The sequence below is a fragment of the Salvelinus fontinalis genome, chromosome 14 (assembly GCF_029448725.1).
Source record: "Salvelinus fontinalis isolate EN_2023a chromosome 14, ASM2944872v1, whole genome shotgun sequence".
Lineage (NCBI taxonomy): Eukaryota > Metazoa > Chordata > Actinopteri > Salmoniformes > Salmonidae > Salvelinus > Salvelinus fontinalis.
This window is the reverse complement of record NC_074678.1, coordinates 4,539,195-4,555,832: the sequence shown is the minus strand read 5'-3', so window position 1 is coordinate 4,555,832 and position 16,638 is coordinate 4,539,195. Positions and strand designations below refer to the sequence as shown.

The window sequence follows — 16,638 nt, the reverse complement described above, 5'->3', positions numbered from 1 at the left end:
AAAACCTGTGGTTTGAATTGAAGAGGGCCAGTCCATAAGGGCAGACCGAAGGATATCAAAGATCTGGAAAGATTCTGTATGGAGGAATGGTCTAAGATCCCAATGTGTTCTCCAGTCTCATTAAACATTTTAGAAAAAGGCTCAGTGTCATTATCCTCATAAGGGGAGGGTGCTGGAGTTTTAAAAACCAAGGGTACCAATCATTTTGACCCCTGTCTTTTAGAGATTTTTTGTGTGTTACTTGTTAAACAAAATCTATTTAGCTGAGGAATGTATTAGTATAAAATAATATAATTGTTATATATTTTTTGGCGCATACAATATAGCTCAGTATTTATAAAGGGTGCCAATAATTTTGGACCTGACTCTATATGAATGTGTGATGTATAGCACCAGCTAGTCTGTTTAATCATTGTGAAAAGGCATGAGAAACATCACAAACAAAATTATTCCAAAAATCCAAATTGTATATTATTTTATTCTGGAAGAATTCTAAAATTCATTTTTTAGAAACTTAGGGACGGTTTTCAGTTTTATACAATTCATCTTTTAATAAAATATTATTTTCAATATTGCTTTGGGTTGCTTTTAAAATGGATACCTGAAATTATCTATTTACAAAATTGTATTAGAATTGTGTTTTAACAGTGTATTTTGTTTTACACTCCACTCCCTTAAACCGGACGTTCCTCGTACCCCCCCAAAAAACACAAATTGTTGACATTAATAATAATTTGTTCTTTGTACAAAATACGTCTGTTTTACAACTTGAATCAAGTTTCATCTTCATATCAATTACATTGTGGGAGTATATACAGAGGGAAGTGGGACTCGTGTCATGTGATTTGGTGTGGCGCTTCGAGCATCTCCATGAGAAAGGTGTCTATGGGCGTGTCTCCTATCAGCTTGAAGAAGAACAGGTGCTCCAAACACTTGAGGCCTATGGAGCGCAGGGCGGGGAGACGCAGCAGCAGTTTAGCAAACCTAGGAGGAGGGAGAGTCACAAGAAACAAAGATTAAACCTGGCTATGACCATGTCATAATATCATTATTATGTCATAATATCATTATTATGTCATAGTATTCTTTCTTTGCTCATTGTCCTCTTTTCAAGGAATGGCTCACTTTCCTGTAACTTTTTCCTCATGACCACAAATAAGTAAGAGTGCCCGATAGGTGTCCACAATATTAAAGGAAAACCATTTCTTTAAAATAAGTGGTCAATTCCAATGAGACAAGGGCAGTGATCAGACTGTATTGGTATGTGTTCGCTCTGTCGCAGTGTTGTGGTCAATTACAATCAGATTGTATTGGGATGTGTCCGGTCTGTAGCAAGGTTGGGGTCAATTACAATCAGATTGTATTGGGATGTGTCCGGTCTGTAGCAAGGTTGGGGTCAATTACAATCAGATTGTATTGGGATGTGTTCGGTCTGTAGCAAGGTTGGGGTCAATTACAATCAGATTGTATTGGGATGTGTTCGGTCTGTAGCAAGGTTGGGGTCAATTACAATCAGATTGTATTGGGATGTGTTCGGTCTGTAGCAAGGTTGGGGTCAATTACAATCAGATTGTATTGGGATGTGTCCCGTCTGTAGCAAGGTTGGGGTCAATTACAATCAGATTGTATTGGGATGTGTCAGGTCTGTAGCAAGGTTGGGGTCAATTACAATCAGATTGTATTGGGATGTGTTCGGTCTGTAGCAAGGTTGGGGTCAATTACAATCAGATTGTATTGGGATGTGTCCCGTCTGTAGCAAGGTTGGGGTCAATTACAATCAGATTGTATTGGGATGTGTCCGGTCTGTAGCAAGGTTGGGGTCAATTCTAATTGAAGTCAGTCAATTTAGGAAGTGATTGAATATGAAAAAGTTTGACATAAATAGCTTCTCCTTTTACAGCTTATTGAGAAGCTTATTGAGAATCTTATTGAGAAGTCAATTATTGAATTGGAATGTCAGTTTACTTCTTGAATTGACTGACCTCAATTCGATTTGACCCCAACCCTGTCTGTATGAGCTGTGAATACTGTACCTGCCGGGCTGGTCTGGGTACTTGGCTTTGGTGTAGGACTCCAGCGAGGCGTAGACCTTCTCTCTCAGCCCTTCCACCTCTGGTGGATTTGACAGGCCTTTTGCATCTGGAACAGCAGAGCATTTACAGTCAGTCTGATGCCTTTATAAATTCACCTTCTCTCAGAAACGGACTGGCCATAGGTCAGTTCAGGCAAATGCCAGATGGTCTGGTCCATCTTTAGGCCGGTGAGAGCCTGTCTAAATCTAGATTTTTGCATAGAATTATCATTATTTGGCTAATAATGAAGGCCTCTAGTGAACAAAAATGGCCGGTGTGGGGGACCTTTAGAAAAACAATGGACTGGTGTGTTAGAACTGCCTGGGCTGATTTCTGATCCCAGTCTGCCCCTACCTTCTCCTGTTAGACAAACCCTCTCCTTCTCCACTTCAGTCAAACTGGATACTAGTCCTAGTCACTCACACCGGAACATTAAGATACAGGCACGCTGCCCAGTGAGCCATCACACCGACACCAACATTACAATGACTCATAGTAATATATTGTGGTTACCTTGTCATGGGTCATGTCCGTTAACATAAAGACCATCCAGCCCAGACCACAAGGTCACATCCAATAATACATCAACAACCTCATTCCTTACCTCATACGCCACACAGAGAACACAGAAAAGTCATTTAACAAACCACTATCATAACTGTTGGTGTAACTAAGTAGACAGGAGGTGTAATGCCCATAGGGGGCATGTGCCCCCTCACATTAAAACAAATATATCTTTGATTTTGTTTTTTTCTCTGTAATACTACTAGCCACTTATAAATGTTATGACGTCGGCTTAAGCTAGCTCAGATAAGTTCCCAATCTCCCAACCTCATAACTAGATACCAAAAATATATTTTCAGATCTATCAATCAAGTTAGAGTAGCCAGCTTGTCTAACTATCTTAGCTGACATGCCTGCTGGCAAGGTTGGTAGAAAAGCAAGCAATAACTAAATGTACTGAATAAGACGCACATTTAGTTTCTTAAGGAAAAATAACCATCAGTCAGGAGGATACAGACAGCTCAAGAGGTCTGCTTAGATATGGACATAATGATGGCTCTAGATTGCAGGAAAAAGCTGTATCAGGTGTGTGAAAAAAATCTAAATTCTCCAACTTAGCCACCCTCATGTACTTTGTGCCCCCTCAGAGTTTTTGGGGTGCTTGACGCCCCTGCAAGCAGGTATGACCCACTGACCTGGGTTGAAGAGGACGATGGCTCGTAGGCAGCCCAGCTCTGTCTTGTCCATCTGCATGTCTTTCATCTTAGACACCAACTCTGTCAGGACTCTGTCAAAGATGGAGCCCACTCCGGCACTGTGAGCACTACTTCTCTGGACGTGGAGACCCGTGGCCAATAGGATTCCGTCTTTTACCGTGACAGAGCGGTGTGAGAAGGACGCGATGAGGAGCTCGTTCCAGCCTGAACATAAAACAGATAAACACACAGGGATTTTTACTTGGCAACCAACGTCACTGCATGAATGCTACGGTTTATCTACTGTTCGCTCTTAATTTCTCTGTCTCATCTCTCTCTTTTTCTATCCCTCCCACTCAATCTTCAAATATCTCCTATTCTCTTCATGTATCTCATCTCTCTCTTTTTCTATCCCTCCCACTTCTCTATCTTCAAATATTTCCTATTCTCTTCATGTATCTTTCACTCTCTCGCTCTCTTTTTCTATCCCTCCCACTCAATCTTCAAATATCTCCTATTCTCTTCATGTATCTCATCTCTCTCTTTTTCTATCCCTCCCACTTCTCTATCTTCAAATATTTCCTATTCTCTTCATGTATCTTTCACTCTCTCGCTCTCTTTTTCTATCCCTCCCACTCTATCTTCAAATATCTCCTATTTTCTTCATGTATCTTTCTCTCTCTCGCTCTCTTTTTCTATCCCTCCCACTCTATCTTCAAATATCTCCTATTCTCTTCATGTATCTTTCACTCTCTCTCTCTCTTTTTCTATCCCTCCCACTCTATCTTCAAATATTTCCTATTCTCTTCATGTATCTTTCACTCTCTCTGTCTCTTTTTCTATCCCTCCCACTCTATCTTCAAATATCTCCTATTCTCTTCATGTATCTTTCACTCTCTCTGTCTCTTTTTCTATCCCTCCCACTCAATCTTCAAATATCTCCTATTCTCTTCATGTATCTTTCACTCTCTCGCTCTCTTTTTCTATCCCTCCCACTCTATCTTCAAATATCTCCTATTCTCTTCATGTATCTTTCTCTCTCTCGCTCTCTTTTTCTATCCCTCCCACTCTATCTTCAAATATCTCCTATTTTCTTCATGTATCTTTCTCTCTCTCTCTCTTTCTCTCTCTCTCTCTCTTTCGGTTTCCTATCTGGCTATTAAAACGTCTTCAGCTCATTAGTGATGCGGTGTGATATTTCCTCTCCTGCATTTAGGGTTAGTGTTTGAAATATCCCACCAGCAGAGGTCAGCGTTGGGGTGTTTTTGAAAGAGTCATTGTTGCCAATTTGTTCATTGCAGATATGGCTCTGATGGGGGACTGGTTTATGCAATGACTAGGTCAGGTTGAATTTCGTTATAGGACGCAACATCAATATGAGAGAAAAAGGAGGTGCTGCAGTGGAAATCAGGCGTTTTACGGACTCCTGACCAATTCTGATATTTTGTGTGTTTTTTACGCTGATCTTAATTTTTTTTTTTTTTAACATAATATCTCTGCCATTGTTTCCTATGACCGAAACAAGCTTCTGGAGATGAGAACGCAAAAGAGGCAGACGAGCCAGAATCCTGACGATGTTGGCGAGCAAATAAACCGCCTCTACCCTCCATTCTGTTAGCGAACATACGGTCACCGGAGAACAAACTGGAGGAGCTCTGTTCGAGACTATCCTATCAACGGGACCTGAAGAACTGTAATATTCTATGTTTCATGGAGTCGTGGCGGAACAAGGACATGGATAATATACAGTTCATCTTGCTGGCTTTTCCATTTCATCGTCAAGGCCGTTCGGCAGGCTCGGGTAAGATGAGGGGTGTGTCGCTTTGTTAACAACAGCTGGTGTTATATTTTTTAATTTTAATTTTATTTAACATTTATTTAACTAGGCAAGCCAGTTAAGAACAAATTCTTATTTACAATGACGGCCTACCCTGGCCAAACCCTAACCCGGATGATGCTGGGCCAATTGTGCGCCGCCCTATGGGACTCCCAATCACAGCCGGTTGTGATACAGCCTTGAATCGAACCAGGGTCTGTAGTGACGCCTCTAGCACTAACATGCAGTGCCTTAGACCGCTGCGCCACTTGGGAGCTCAATTAAGCAGTTGTTTTCTGTTTTGAAACTAAACTTGTTCTCTTGTTCTCTGTTAATACATGTGGTAGTTACACAAAGCAAGAGTCCTCTGTTTGATGGAATAAAACGCAATAAAAAAGAAACAGTAATATAATGGTGTTAACCAAAGCTCAAACTTTACTCTAAAATCTAACTAAAAGTTATAATGGACTACGTCATCAATATACACTATAGAAAAGGAAATATTGCTATGTGTCACGACTTCCGCCGAAGTCGGCTCCTCTCCTTGTTCGGGCGGCGTTCGGCGGTCGACGTCACCGGCTTTCTAGCCATCGCCGCTCCATTTTTCATTTATCCATTTGTTTTGTCTTGTTCCCTGCACACCTGGTTTTCATTCCCCAATCACACTACATGTATTTATTCCTCTGTTCCCCATCACGTCTTTGTGTGAAATTGTTTTGTGTTACGTGTCAATTTTGACGCGCTCCTGTTATCTAGCTAGCGTTAGCTGGCTGGGTTGCTAGCTAACATTATGGTGTATGATCTTATTCTTCGTACCTCAGACACATTTGCTTGACTAGTTATAGCCATTGAACCTGGTTGGCTAGCTACCTGTAGATTCATGCAGGGTAGTAACGTCATGAGTTGTGATTATGGTCCATTGTTTAGCTAGGTAGCTACATGTCTTAACAAAAGACTCCACTATGCAAGTATCCATTTCAATAGAATGTCACTGCAACTGTTGATAGACGTACTAGCTTGTAAATTCGCTCTGGCTATCTACTCCGATTTCAGACCACGGGTAAGATAGTCTAGCTAGCTACATTTTCAGATATTACGTGTTTCTAATTTTGACATAAATTATTTTAATTTCGAGTTAAAGTGTACTGTTAGCTAGCTAACATTAGCTGGCTGCCTCGAAAACTAACAATACGTCATGATTTGGGATTCATTGTTTACCTAGCTAGCTACCTAGCTACATTTCTTAACAAAAGACTCAGTGTGCCAGACCGCAGAATTTTTGAATTCAACACCTGTTGCATATGTTGCATAACACCTGTTGAATATGTCCGGTGTCAGTAAAGTGTAATTCAGTTGTTGCCAGCAGCAACAGTTAAAGTCACCAACGCTCTAGATACCACGAAAACAGCCTAACCAGCTCTGCTAGGGTGAGTAAAATGGTTAGAGTGGGGTGTTCTCTCATTATCAATCTGGAAGTAGCTAGCCAATGTTAGCCAGTTAGCTTGGGTGCTTGACTGTCGTTGTGAGGTCAGAGCTTTTGGATCAACTCTACTTATTGGCCAGAGCGCTCAGTGTGCGCTCTGAAGGCAAAACGCTCTGAATTTACGAACTGACAATCTGACAGCACAGTTGCAGTAACCAACTCTTTGGATAACATAACAGCTCTGCTAGGGCGAGTAATGTTCAGTGAGCTGTTCTCTCTCTTAGATGTCTGGACGTAGCTGGCAAGTTAGTACAGAACGCTCGGATCAACCCTTAAAGAGATGGGTGGGGCTAAGGCTTAAGAGGGTGTGAACAATGCTGAATGGGTGTAGACAAAGAAGGGCTCTCCAATAGTAGTACCAAAACATTGAAAGACGGTTTTATAAAAAATTAGTTTACAAGTTGATCAACTTTCAAAGCATAATTACTTTCCCATTGTTTCCTCAAATGCAGTGTATGATATACCATTTTGTAGCTCTGAGTCTCAACATGTATCCAATGTAAAAAACAGAAATTCAAATTTTGCTACATAAGACCGAATCCAGGTGGTGAGTCACAAATGAGTATTGCCCAGTAGCACTCACATCTGTAGCCATGAAATGCTTTGAAAAGCTGTTCATGGCCCACATCAACAACATCATCCCAGACACTCTGGACCCACTCCAATTCGCATACCGCCCCAACAGATCCCCAGATGACGCAATCTATATTGCACTGCACACTGCCCTCTCCCACCTGAACAAGAGGAACACCTGAGAATGCTGCTCATCGACTACAGCTCAGCATTGGGCCCTCAGATCCTCAAGAAGTTCTACAGCTGCACCATTGTGAGCATCTTGATTGGCTGCTTCACCGCTTGCTATGGCAACTGCTTGGCATCTGACCGCAAGGCGCTACAGAGGGTAGTGCCTACAGCCCAGTACATCACTGGGGCTGAGCTTCCTGCCATCCAGGACCTTTATACTAGGCGGTGTAAGAGGAAGGACCTAAAGATTGCCAAAGACTCCAGCCGCCCAAGTCATAGAGTGTTCTCTCTGCTACCGCATGGCAAGCAGTACCGATGCACCAAGTCTGGAACCAATAGGACCGTGAACAGCTTCTACCCCCCCAGGCCATAACACTGCTAAATACACTGAACAGAAATATAAACGCAACATGCAACAACTTCAAACATTTTACAGAGTTACAGTTCATATCAGGAAATCAGTCAATTTAAATAAATTAGGCCCCTAGTCTATGGATTTCACATGGCTGGGAATACCGATATACATATGTTGGTCGCCGGGGAAAAAAAGGTAGGGGTGTGGATCAGAAAACCAGTCAGTATCTGGTGTGACAACCATTTGCCTCCATGCAGCGTGACATCTCCCACAGAGTTGGTCAGGTTGTTGACTGTGGCCTGTGGAATGTTGTCCCACTCCTCTTCAATGGCTGTGTGAAGTTGCTGGATATTGGTGGCAACTGGAACATGTTGTCGATCCAGAGCATCCCAAACATGCTCAATGGGTGACATGTCTGGTGAGTATGCAGACCATGAAAGAACTGGGACATTTTCAGCTTCCAGGAATTGTGTACAGATCCTTGCGACATGGGGCAGTGCATTATCATGCTAAAACATGAGGTGATGGCGGCGGATGAATGGCACGACAATGGGCCTCAGGATCCTGTCACCGTATCTCTGTGCATTCAAATTACATTTACATTTACATTTAAGTCATTTAGCAGACGCTCTTATCCATCCCATTCATGAAATGCAATTGTGTTCGTTGTCCGTAGCTTATGCCTGCCCATACCCCCACCCCCACCGCCACCATGGGGTACTCTGTTCACAACGTTGACATTAGCAAACTGCTCGCCCACACGACGCCATACACGTTGTCTGCCATCTGCCTGGTACAGTTGAAACTGTTGAAAATGCATCCGTGAAGAGCACACTTCTATAGTGTGCCAGTGGCCATCGAAGTTGAGCATTTGCCCACTGAAGTCGATTACGACGGCCAACTGCAGTCAGGTCAAGACCCTGGTGAGGACGACGAGCACGCAGATGAGCTTCCCTGAGATGGTATCTGACAGTTTGTGCAGAAATTCTTTGGTTGTGCAAACCCACAGTTTCATCAGCTGCCCGGGTGGCTGGTTTCAGATGATCCCGAAGGTGAAGAAGCCAGATGAGGAGGTCCTTGGCTGGCGTGGTTACAAGTGGTCTGTGGTCGTGAGGCTGGTTGGACATACTGCAAAATTCTCTTAAACAACATTTGAGGTGGCTTGTGGTAGAGAAACATTCAGTTCTCTGGCAACATCTCCAGTGGACATTCCTGCAGTCAGCATGCCAATTGCACTCTCCCTCAAAATATGAGACATCTGTGGCATTGTGTTATATGAAAAAACTGCACATTTTAACGTGACCTTTTATTGTTCCCAGCACAAGGTGCACCTGTGTAATGATCATACTGTTTAATCAGCTTCTTGATATGCCACACCTGTCAGGTGGATGGATTATCTTGGCAAAGGAGAAATGTCTCACTAACAGGGATGTAAACAAAATTGCGCAAACATTAAGAGAAATAAGCTGTCTGTGCATATGGAACATTTCTGGGATCTTTTTATTTCAGCTCATGAAACATGGGACCAACACTTTACATGTTGCATTTATATTTTTGTTCAGTGTAGTTAACCAATTAGCTCCCTGGACTATCTGCATTGACCCTTTTTGCACTAACTCTTGACTCATCACATACGCTGCTGCTGCTACTGTTGATTATCTATCCTGTTGCCTAGTCACTTTACCCCTACCTACAGTACCAGTCAAAAGTTTGGACACACCTACTCATTTCTTTACTTTTTACTATTTTCTACATTGTAGAATAATAGTGAAGACATCAAAACTATGAAATAACACATATGGAATCATGTAGTAACCAAAAAAGTGTTAATTAAATCAAAATATATTTGAGATTCTTCAAAGTAGCCACCCTATTGCCTTGATGACATCTATGCAAACCCTTGGCATTCTCTCAACCAGCTTCATGAGGATTTGTTTTTACACCTTTATTCAACTAGGCAAGTCAGTTTAGAACAAATTCGTATTTACAATGTTGGTCTAGGAACATTGGGTTACCTGCCTTGTTCAGGAGCAGAACAACATCATTTTTTAACTTGTCAGCTCGGGGATTCGATCTAGCAACCTTTCGGTTACTGGTCCAACGCTCTAACCACTAGGATACCTGCCGCCGCACAATGCTAATTCCAACTAACAGAAATATAAAAACAAATGATGATAAGTAGGTGTTCTGTACCTGCTCGTAGTAGAATAACCTGGTCGTCTAAGGGCAGCTCTGAGAAGTGAGGGATCCTCTTAGCCCACTCCACCAGGGTGAACAGCTGTTTGTCTGCTGCCTGGCAGATGTTGGTGACTGGGTCATTTGTCTGGACAGAAGATACAGACAGAGAATGTAAGATACAACCTATCTAAATCATATACCTTATGTATTAACATTAAATGGATCTCATTTACAGGAGGGTGGTGCTCTCTCATTTACAGGAGGGAGATGCTCTCTCATTTACAGGAGGGAGATGCTCTCTCATTTACAGGAGGGAGATGCTCTCTCATTTACAGTCCGTTAAAATAACATCAAATTGATCAGAAAAACAGTGTAGACATTTTTTATGTTGTAAATGACTATTGTAGCTGGAAACGGCTGATTTTTAATGGAATATCTACGTAGGTGTACAGAGGCCCATTATCAACAACCATCACTCCTGTGTTCCAATGGCACGTTATGTTAGCTATTCCAAGTTTATAATTTTAAAAGGCTAATTGATCATTAGAAAACCCTTTTGCAATTATGTTAGCACAGCTGAAAACTGTTGTCCTGATTAAAGAAGCAATAAAACTGGCCTTTAGACTAGTTGAGTATCTGGAGCATCAGCGTTTGTGGGCAGCATTTGTGGGCGGTAAATTAGTTAATAGACCAATAAGAAAGAGAGTTCCAAACCTCTCTGCCAATAACAGCTAGTTTTCAGTTTTCCCTCTCATCACTCAGAACACTCCCAGACAGTCTTAGCAACATTCTTGCTTGAGAAAAAGCTATTTGCAGCAGTCACAGTAAGGTACTTAATTGTTACCCAGAAAGGATTTGATAATGAGATAAAAACAGCTGCATTGGACCTTTAAGAAACACCTCTTTATGTCATCCTTACCGAGTTGCCAGGGCCTTCGTCTGCTGATGTCTCTGTCTTGGGTTCCACGGCAAGCTCTGCGTCCAGAATCTTATCGACGGGCATCTCCTCATTAAAACTACTGGTGGACTCCACCTCGTTCTCCCCCCGCTCCCTCCCCCGCTGCCTCTCCTCCTGCACCGCTGCATGGAGTCAGAGGGCCAATGTTAGAGGTTTCTGTATATAAACTTAACAGATCACACACATCCACAAGCGTGACACTCGTGGTGCAACAAACACACCAGACAATCCACAACAATGAAAGATTTATGCCAATCTATCAGACATTCCACAACCATTCCAAATGGACACAGAACAAAGAAATATATTGGACACATTTACCACACAAGAGCACAACACATCCTGTTGAGTCCCCATGGTCCACATGGTCCACATGGTCCACATGGTCCCCATGGTCCCCATGGTCCACATGGTCCCACTCACACAGAACTACCCTACACATTCACATCTCTCTCCAGATGAAATCCTGAGATTTAGTGAGGTCTGACCTCCCGACAACCTGCCCACTCGACCCCCATCCCCTCCTCCCTTCTCCAGACCATCTCTGGAGACCTTCTCCCATTCCTCACTTCCTTCGTCAACTCATCCCTGACCACTGGCTGTGTTCCATCCTCATCAACTCATCCCTGACCGCTGGCTGTGTTCCATCCTCATCAACTCATCCCTGACCGCTGGCTGCGTTCCATCCTCATCAACTCATCCCTGACCGCTGGCTGTGTTCCATCCTCATCAACTCATCCCTGACCGCTGGCTGTGTTCCATCCTCATCAACTCATCCCTGACCACTGGCTGTGTTCCATCCTCATCAACTCATCCCTGACCACTGGCTGTGTTCCATCCTCATCAACTCATCCCTGACCGCTGGCTGTGTTCCATCCTCATCAACTCATCCCTGACCGCTGGCTGTGTTCCATCCTCATCAACTCATCCCTGACCACTGGCTGTGTTCCATCCTCATCAACTCATCCCTGACCACTGGCTGTGTTCCATCCTCATCAACTCATCCCTGACCACTGGCTGTGTTCCATCCTCATCAACTCATCCCTGACCACTGGCTGTGTTCCATCCTCATCAACTCATCCCTGACCACTGGCTGTGTTCCATCCTCATCAACTCATCCCTGACCACTGGCTGTGTTCCATCCTCATCAACTCATCCCTGACCACTGGCTGTGTTCCATCCTCATCAACTCATCCCTGACCACTGGCTGTGTTCCATCCTCATCAACTCATCCCTGACCACTGGCTGTGTTCCATCCTCATCAACTCATCCCTGACCACTGGCTGTGTCCCCTCTGACTTCAAAATGGCCCGAGTCGCTCCCCTCCTCAAGAAACTAGCACTAGACTCATCTGACGTCAAAAACTACAGACCTGTATCCCTTCTTTCTTTCCAAAACACTTGAGCGTTCTGTTTCTGATCAACTCTCTCGCTATCTCTCTCAGAACGATCTTCCAGACCCGAACCAGCCAGGCTACAAGATGGGTCACTCAACCGAGACTGCTCTTCTCTGTGTCAAGACTGCTCTTCTCTGTGTCAAGACTGCTCTTCTCTGTGTCAAGACTGCTCTTCTCTGTGTCACAGATGCTCTTCTCTGTGTCAAGACTGCTCTTCTCTGTGTCACGGAGGCTCTCCGCACCGCCAAAGCTGACCCTGTTTCCTCTGTTCTCATCCGTGTTTTCTCCCCCTCGAGCTCGCTTGCGGTGGAGGAGATCTTCGTGGGTTATACTCAGTCTTGTCTCAGGATGGTAAGGTCTGTTGATATCCCTCTAGTGGTATAGATCTTTGTGGGCTATACTCAGGCTTGTCTCAGGATGGTAAGGTCTGTTGATATCCCTCTAGTGGTATAGATCTTTGTGGGCTATACTCAGGCTTGTCTCAGGATGGTAAGTTGGTGGTCTGTTGATATCCCTCTAGTGGTGTGGGGGCTGTGCTCTGGCAAATTGGGTGGGGTTATATCCTGCCCGGTTGGCCCTGTCCGGGGTATCGTCGATAAGACAGGAGAATTACACCAGATATAACAGACTGACCCTAGCCTCCCACAACATAGACTATTGCAGCATAGATACTGGAGGCTGAGACAGGGGTGGGTCGGGGCACACTGTGGCACCGTCACAGAGAAGAGCATGTTGCAGGGGGCTAGGATCAGTCTGTTATATCTGGTGTAATTCTCCTGGACCTGCTGGTTTTGTCTCTCTCTCTCTACCGCACCTGCTGTCTCGACCTCTGAATGCTCGGCTATGAAAAGCCAACTGACATTTACTCGGCGCAGGTCTTGACTACTGCAACTCGCTGTTGGCTGGGCTCCCAACTTGTGACATCAAACCCCTGCACTTATCCAGAACGCTGCAGCCCGCCTGGTTTTCAATCTTCTCAAGTCACCCAGCTCCTCCACACACTCTACTGGCTTCCAGTCGGAGCTCACATCCACTACAAGACCATGGTTCTTACCTACGGAACAGCAACAGGAACTGCCCCTCCATACCTTCAGGCTCTGCTCAAACCCTACACCCCAACCTGAGCACTCCACCTCAGGTCTCTTGGTCCTCCCACCCCTACGGGAGGGCAACTCCCGCTCAGCCCAGTCCAAGCTCTTTGTCACGACTTCCGTCGAAGTTGGTGCCTCTCCTTGTTCGGGCGGCGTTCGGCGGTCGACGTCACCGGCTTTCTAGCTGCCACCGATCTACGTTTCTTTTTCCATTTGTTTTGTCTTGATTGTACACACCTGGTTTCCATTACGTTATAATTTGTTCCCTATTTAACCCTCTGGATCCCACATGGTTTTGTGCGTGTTTGTTCTTTGTTAAGTAGTCGCTCTGTTGTGTCGAGCTGGAATATTTTTCCCTGTATGGAATTTGTTTGTGATTTTCCAGAGTAAAGTACGTTTTTACTCAGTTCTGTGTCCTGCGCCTGACTCCGTTCCTACCCGCTGCACACTGACTCTTGACACTCTCCTCTGTCCTGGCACCCCAATGTTGGAACCAGCTTCCCCCTGAAGTTAGGACAGCAGAGTCCATGCCCCTCTTCCGAAAATATCTGAAACTCGTCAAACAGTATCTTAAATAATCCTCTTCCTCACCTCAACCCCCCCCACCCCCACCCCACCTGAACCAGCACTTGACCCCCTGCTTTCTACCTCTGGCTCTACTACTCTACTGAGGGAAAATGTTCTTTCTATGCCTGATATGTGGTTGTCCCACCTAGCTATCTGAAGATGAATGTACTGACTGTAAGTCGCTCTGGATAAGAGCCTCTGCGAAATGACTAAAATGTCAAATGTAGACATACCACACATACCAATGAATACCCATACATTACAGATCCACCCCCAACACACTCACAAGAGCACAGAACAGCCTTCCTTCCCTCTCTACATGCAGACACAACCTCCCTCCTCCTCTCTACATGCAGACACAACCTCCCTCCTCTTCCTCTCTACATGCAGACACAACCTCCCTCCTCCTCCTCTCTACATGCAGACACAACCTCCCTCCTCCTCCTCTCTACATGCAGACACAACCTCCCTCCTCCTCTCTACATGCAGACACAACCTCCCTCCTCCTCTCTGCATGCAGACACAACCTTCCTCCTCCTCTCTACATGCAGACACAACCTCCCTCCTCCTCTCTACATGCAGACACAACCTCCCTCCTCCTCCTCTCTACATGCAGACACAACCTCCCTCCTCCTCCTCTCTACATGCAGACACAACCTCCTCCTCCTCTCTACATAGAGTCACAACCTCGCTCCTCCTCTCTACATGCAGACACAACCTCCTCCTCCTCTCTACATGCAGACACAACCTCCGCCTCCTCTCTACATGCAGACACAACCTCCCTCCTCCTCTCTACATGCAGACACAACCTCCGCCTCCTCTCTACATGCAGACACAACCTCCCTCCCCCTCTCTACATGCAGACACAGCCTCCCTCCTCCTCTCTACATGCAGACACAACCTCCCTCCTCCTCTCTACATGCAGACACAACCTCCTCCTCCTCTCTACATGCAGACACAACCTCCCTCCTCCTCCTCTCTACATGCAGACACAACCTCCTCCTCCTCTCTACATGCAGACACAACCTCCTCCTCCTCTCTACATGCAGACACAACCTCCTCCCTCCTCCTCTCTACATTCAGACACAACCTCCCTCCTCCTCTCTACATTCAGACACAACCTCCCTCCTCCTCTCTACATGCAGACACAACCTCCCTCCTCCTCTCTACATGCAGACACAACCTCCTCCTCCTCTCTACATGCAGACACAACCTCCCTCCTCCTCCTCTCTACATGCAGACACAACCTCCCTCCTCCTCTCTACATGCAGACACAACCTCCCTCCTCCTCTCTACATGCAGACACAACCTCCCTCCTCCTCCTCTCTACATGCAGACACAACCTCCCTCCTCCTCCTCTCTACATGCAGACACAACCTCCCTCCTCCTCCTCTCTACATGCAGACACAATCTCCCTCCTCCTCTCTACATGCAGACACAACCTCCCTCTTCCTCCTCTCTACATGCAGACACAATCTCCCTCCTCCTCTCTACATGCAGACACAACCTCCCTCCTCCTCCTCTCTACATGCAGACACAACCTCCCTCCTCCTCCTCTCTACATGCAGACACAACCTCCTCCTCTCTACATGCAGACACAACCTCCCTCCCCCTCTCTACATGCAGACACAACCTCCCTCCTCCTCCTCTCTACATGCAGACACAACCTCCCTCCCCCTCTCTACATGCAGACACAACCTCCCTCCTCCTCCTCTCTACATGCAGACACAACCTCCTCCTCTCTACATGCAGACACAACCTCCCTCCTCCTCCTCTCTACATGCAGACACAACCACCTCCTCTCTACATGCAGTCACAACCTCCCCCTCTCTACATGCAGACACAACCTCCTCCTCTCTACATGCAGACACAACCTCCCTCCTCCTCCTCTCTACATGCAGTCACAACCTCCCTCCTCCTCCTCTCTACATGCAGACACAACCTCCCTCCTCCTCCTCTCTACATGCAGACACAACCTCCTCCTCTCTACATGCAGACACAACCTCCCTCCTCCTCTCTACATGCAGACACAACCTCCCTCCTCCTCTCTACATGCAGACACAACCTCCTCCTCCTCTCTACATGCAGACACAACCTCCCTCCTCCTCTCTACATGCAGACACAACCTCCCTCCTCCTCTCTACATGCAGACACAATCTCCCTCCTCCTCCTCTCTACATGCAGACACAACCTCCCTCCTCCTCTCTACATGCAGACACAACCTCCCTCCTCCTCTCTACATGCAGACACAACCTCCCTCCTCCTCTCTACATGCAGACACAACCTTCCTCCTCCTCCTCTCTACATGCAGACACAACCTCCCTCCTCCTCCTCTCTACATGCAGACACAACCTCCCTCCTCCTCCTCTCTACATGCAGACACAACCTCCCTCCTCCTCCTCTCTACATGCAGACACAACCTCCCTCCTCCGCTCTACATGCAGACACAACCTCCCTCCTCCTCCTCTCTACATGCAGACACAACCTCCCTCCTCCTCCTCTCTACATGCAGACACAACCTCCCTCCTCCTCCTCTCTACATGCAGACACAACCTTCCTCCTCCTCTCTACATGCAGACACAACCTCCCTCCTCCTCCTCTCTACATGCAGACACAACCTCCCTCCTCCTCCTCTCTACATGCAGACACAATCTCCCTCCTCCTCTCTACATGCAGACACAACCTTCCTCCTCCTCCTCTCTACATGCAGACACAACCTCCCTCCTCCTCCTCTCTACATGCAGACACAACCTCCCTCCTCCTCTCTACATGCAGTCAC

General features: G+C 45.8%; 1 protein-coding gene across 3 annotated transcripts in view; it reads right to left on the bottom strand.

Moving 5' to 3' along the window:
• Positions 1-458: 458 nt before the first annotated feature.
• Positions 459-16,638, bottom strand: part of rxrgb (retinoid X receptor, gamma b) — a 57,283-nt gene continuing 41,103 nt past the window's right edge. For all 3 annotated transcript variants that reach the window (XM_055943822.1, XM_055943825.1, XM_055943826.1), the window contains 5 exons: positions 10,767-10,927; positions 9,863-9,992; positions 3,272-3,496; positions 2,034-2,139; positions 459-984 (listed from right to left, as the gene is read on the bottom strand). In XM_055943822.1, coding sequence (XP_055799797.1) covers positions 837-984; positions 2,034-2,139; positions 3,272-3,496; positions 9,863-9,992; positions 10,767-10,927 — 770 coding nt within the window. In that variant the 3' untranslated portion in view covers positions 459-836. The remainder of the gene's footprint in view (positions 985-2,033; positions 2,140-3,271; positions 3,497-9,862; positions 9,993-10,766; positions 10,928-16,638) is intronic.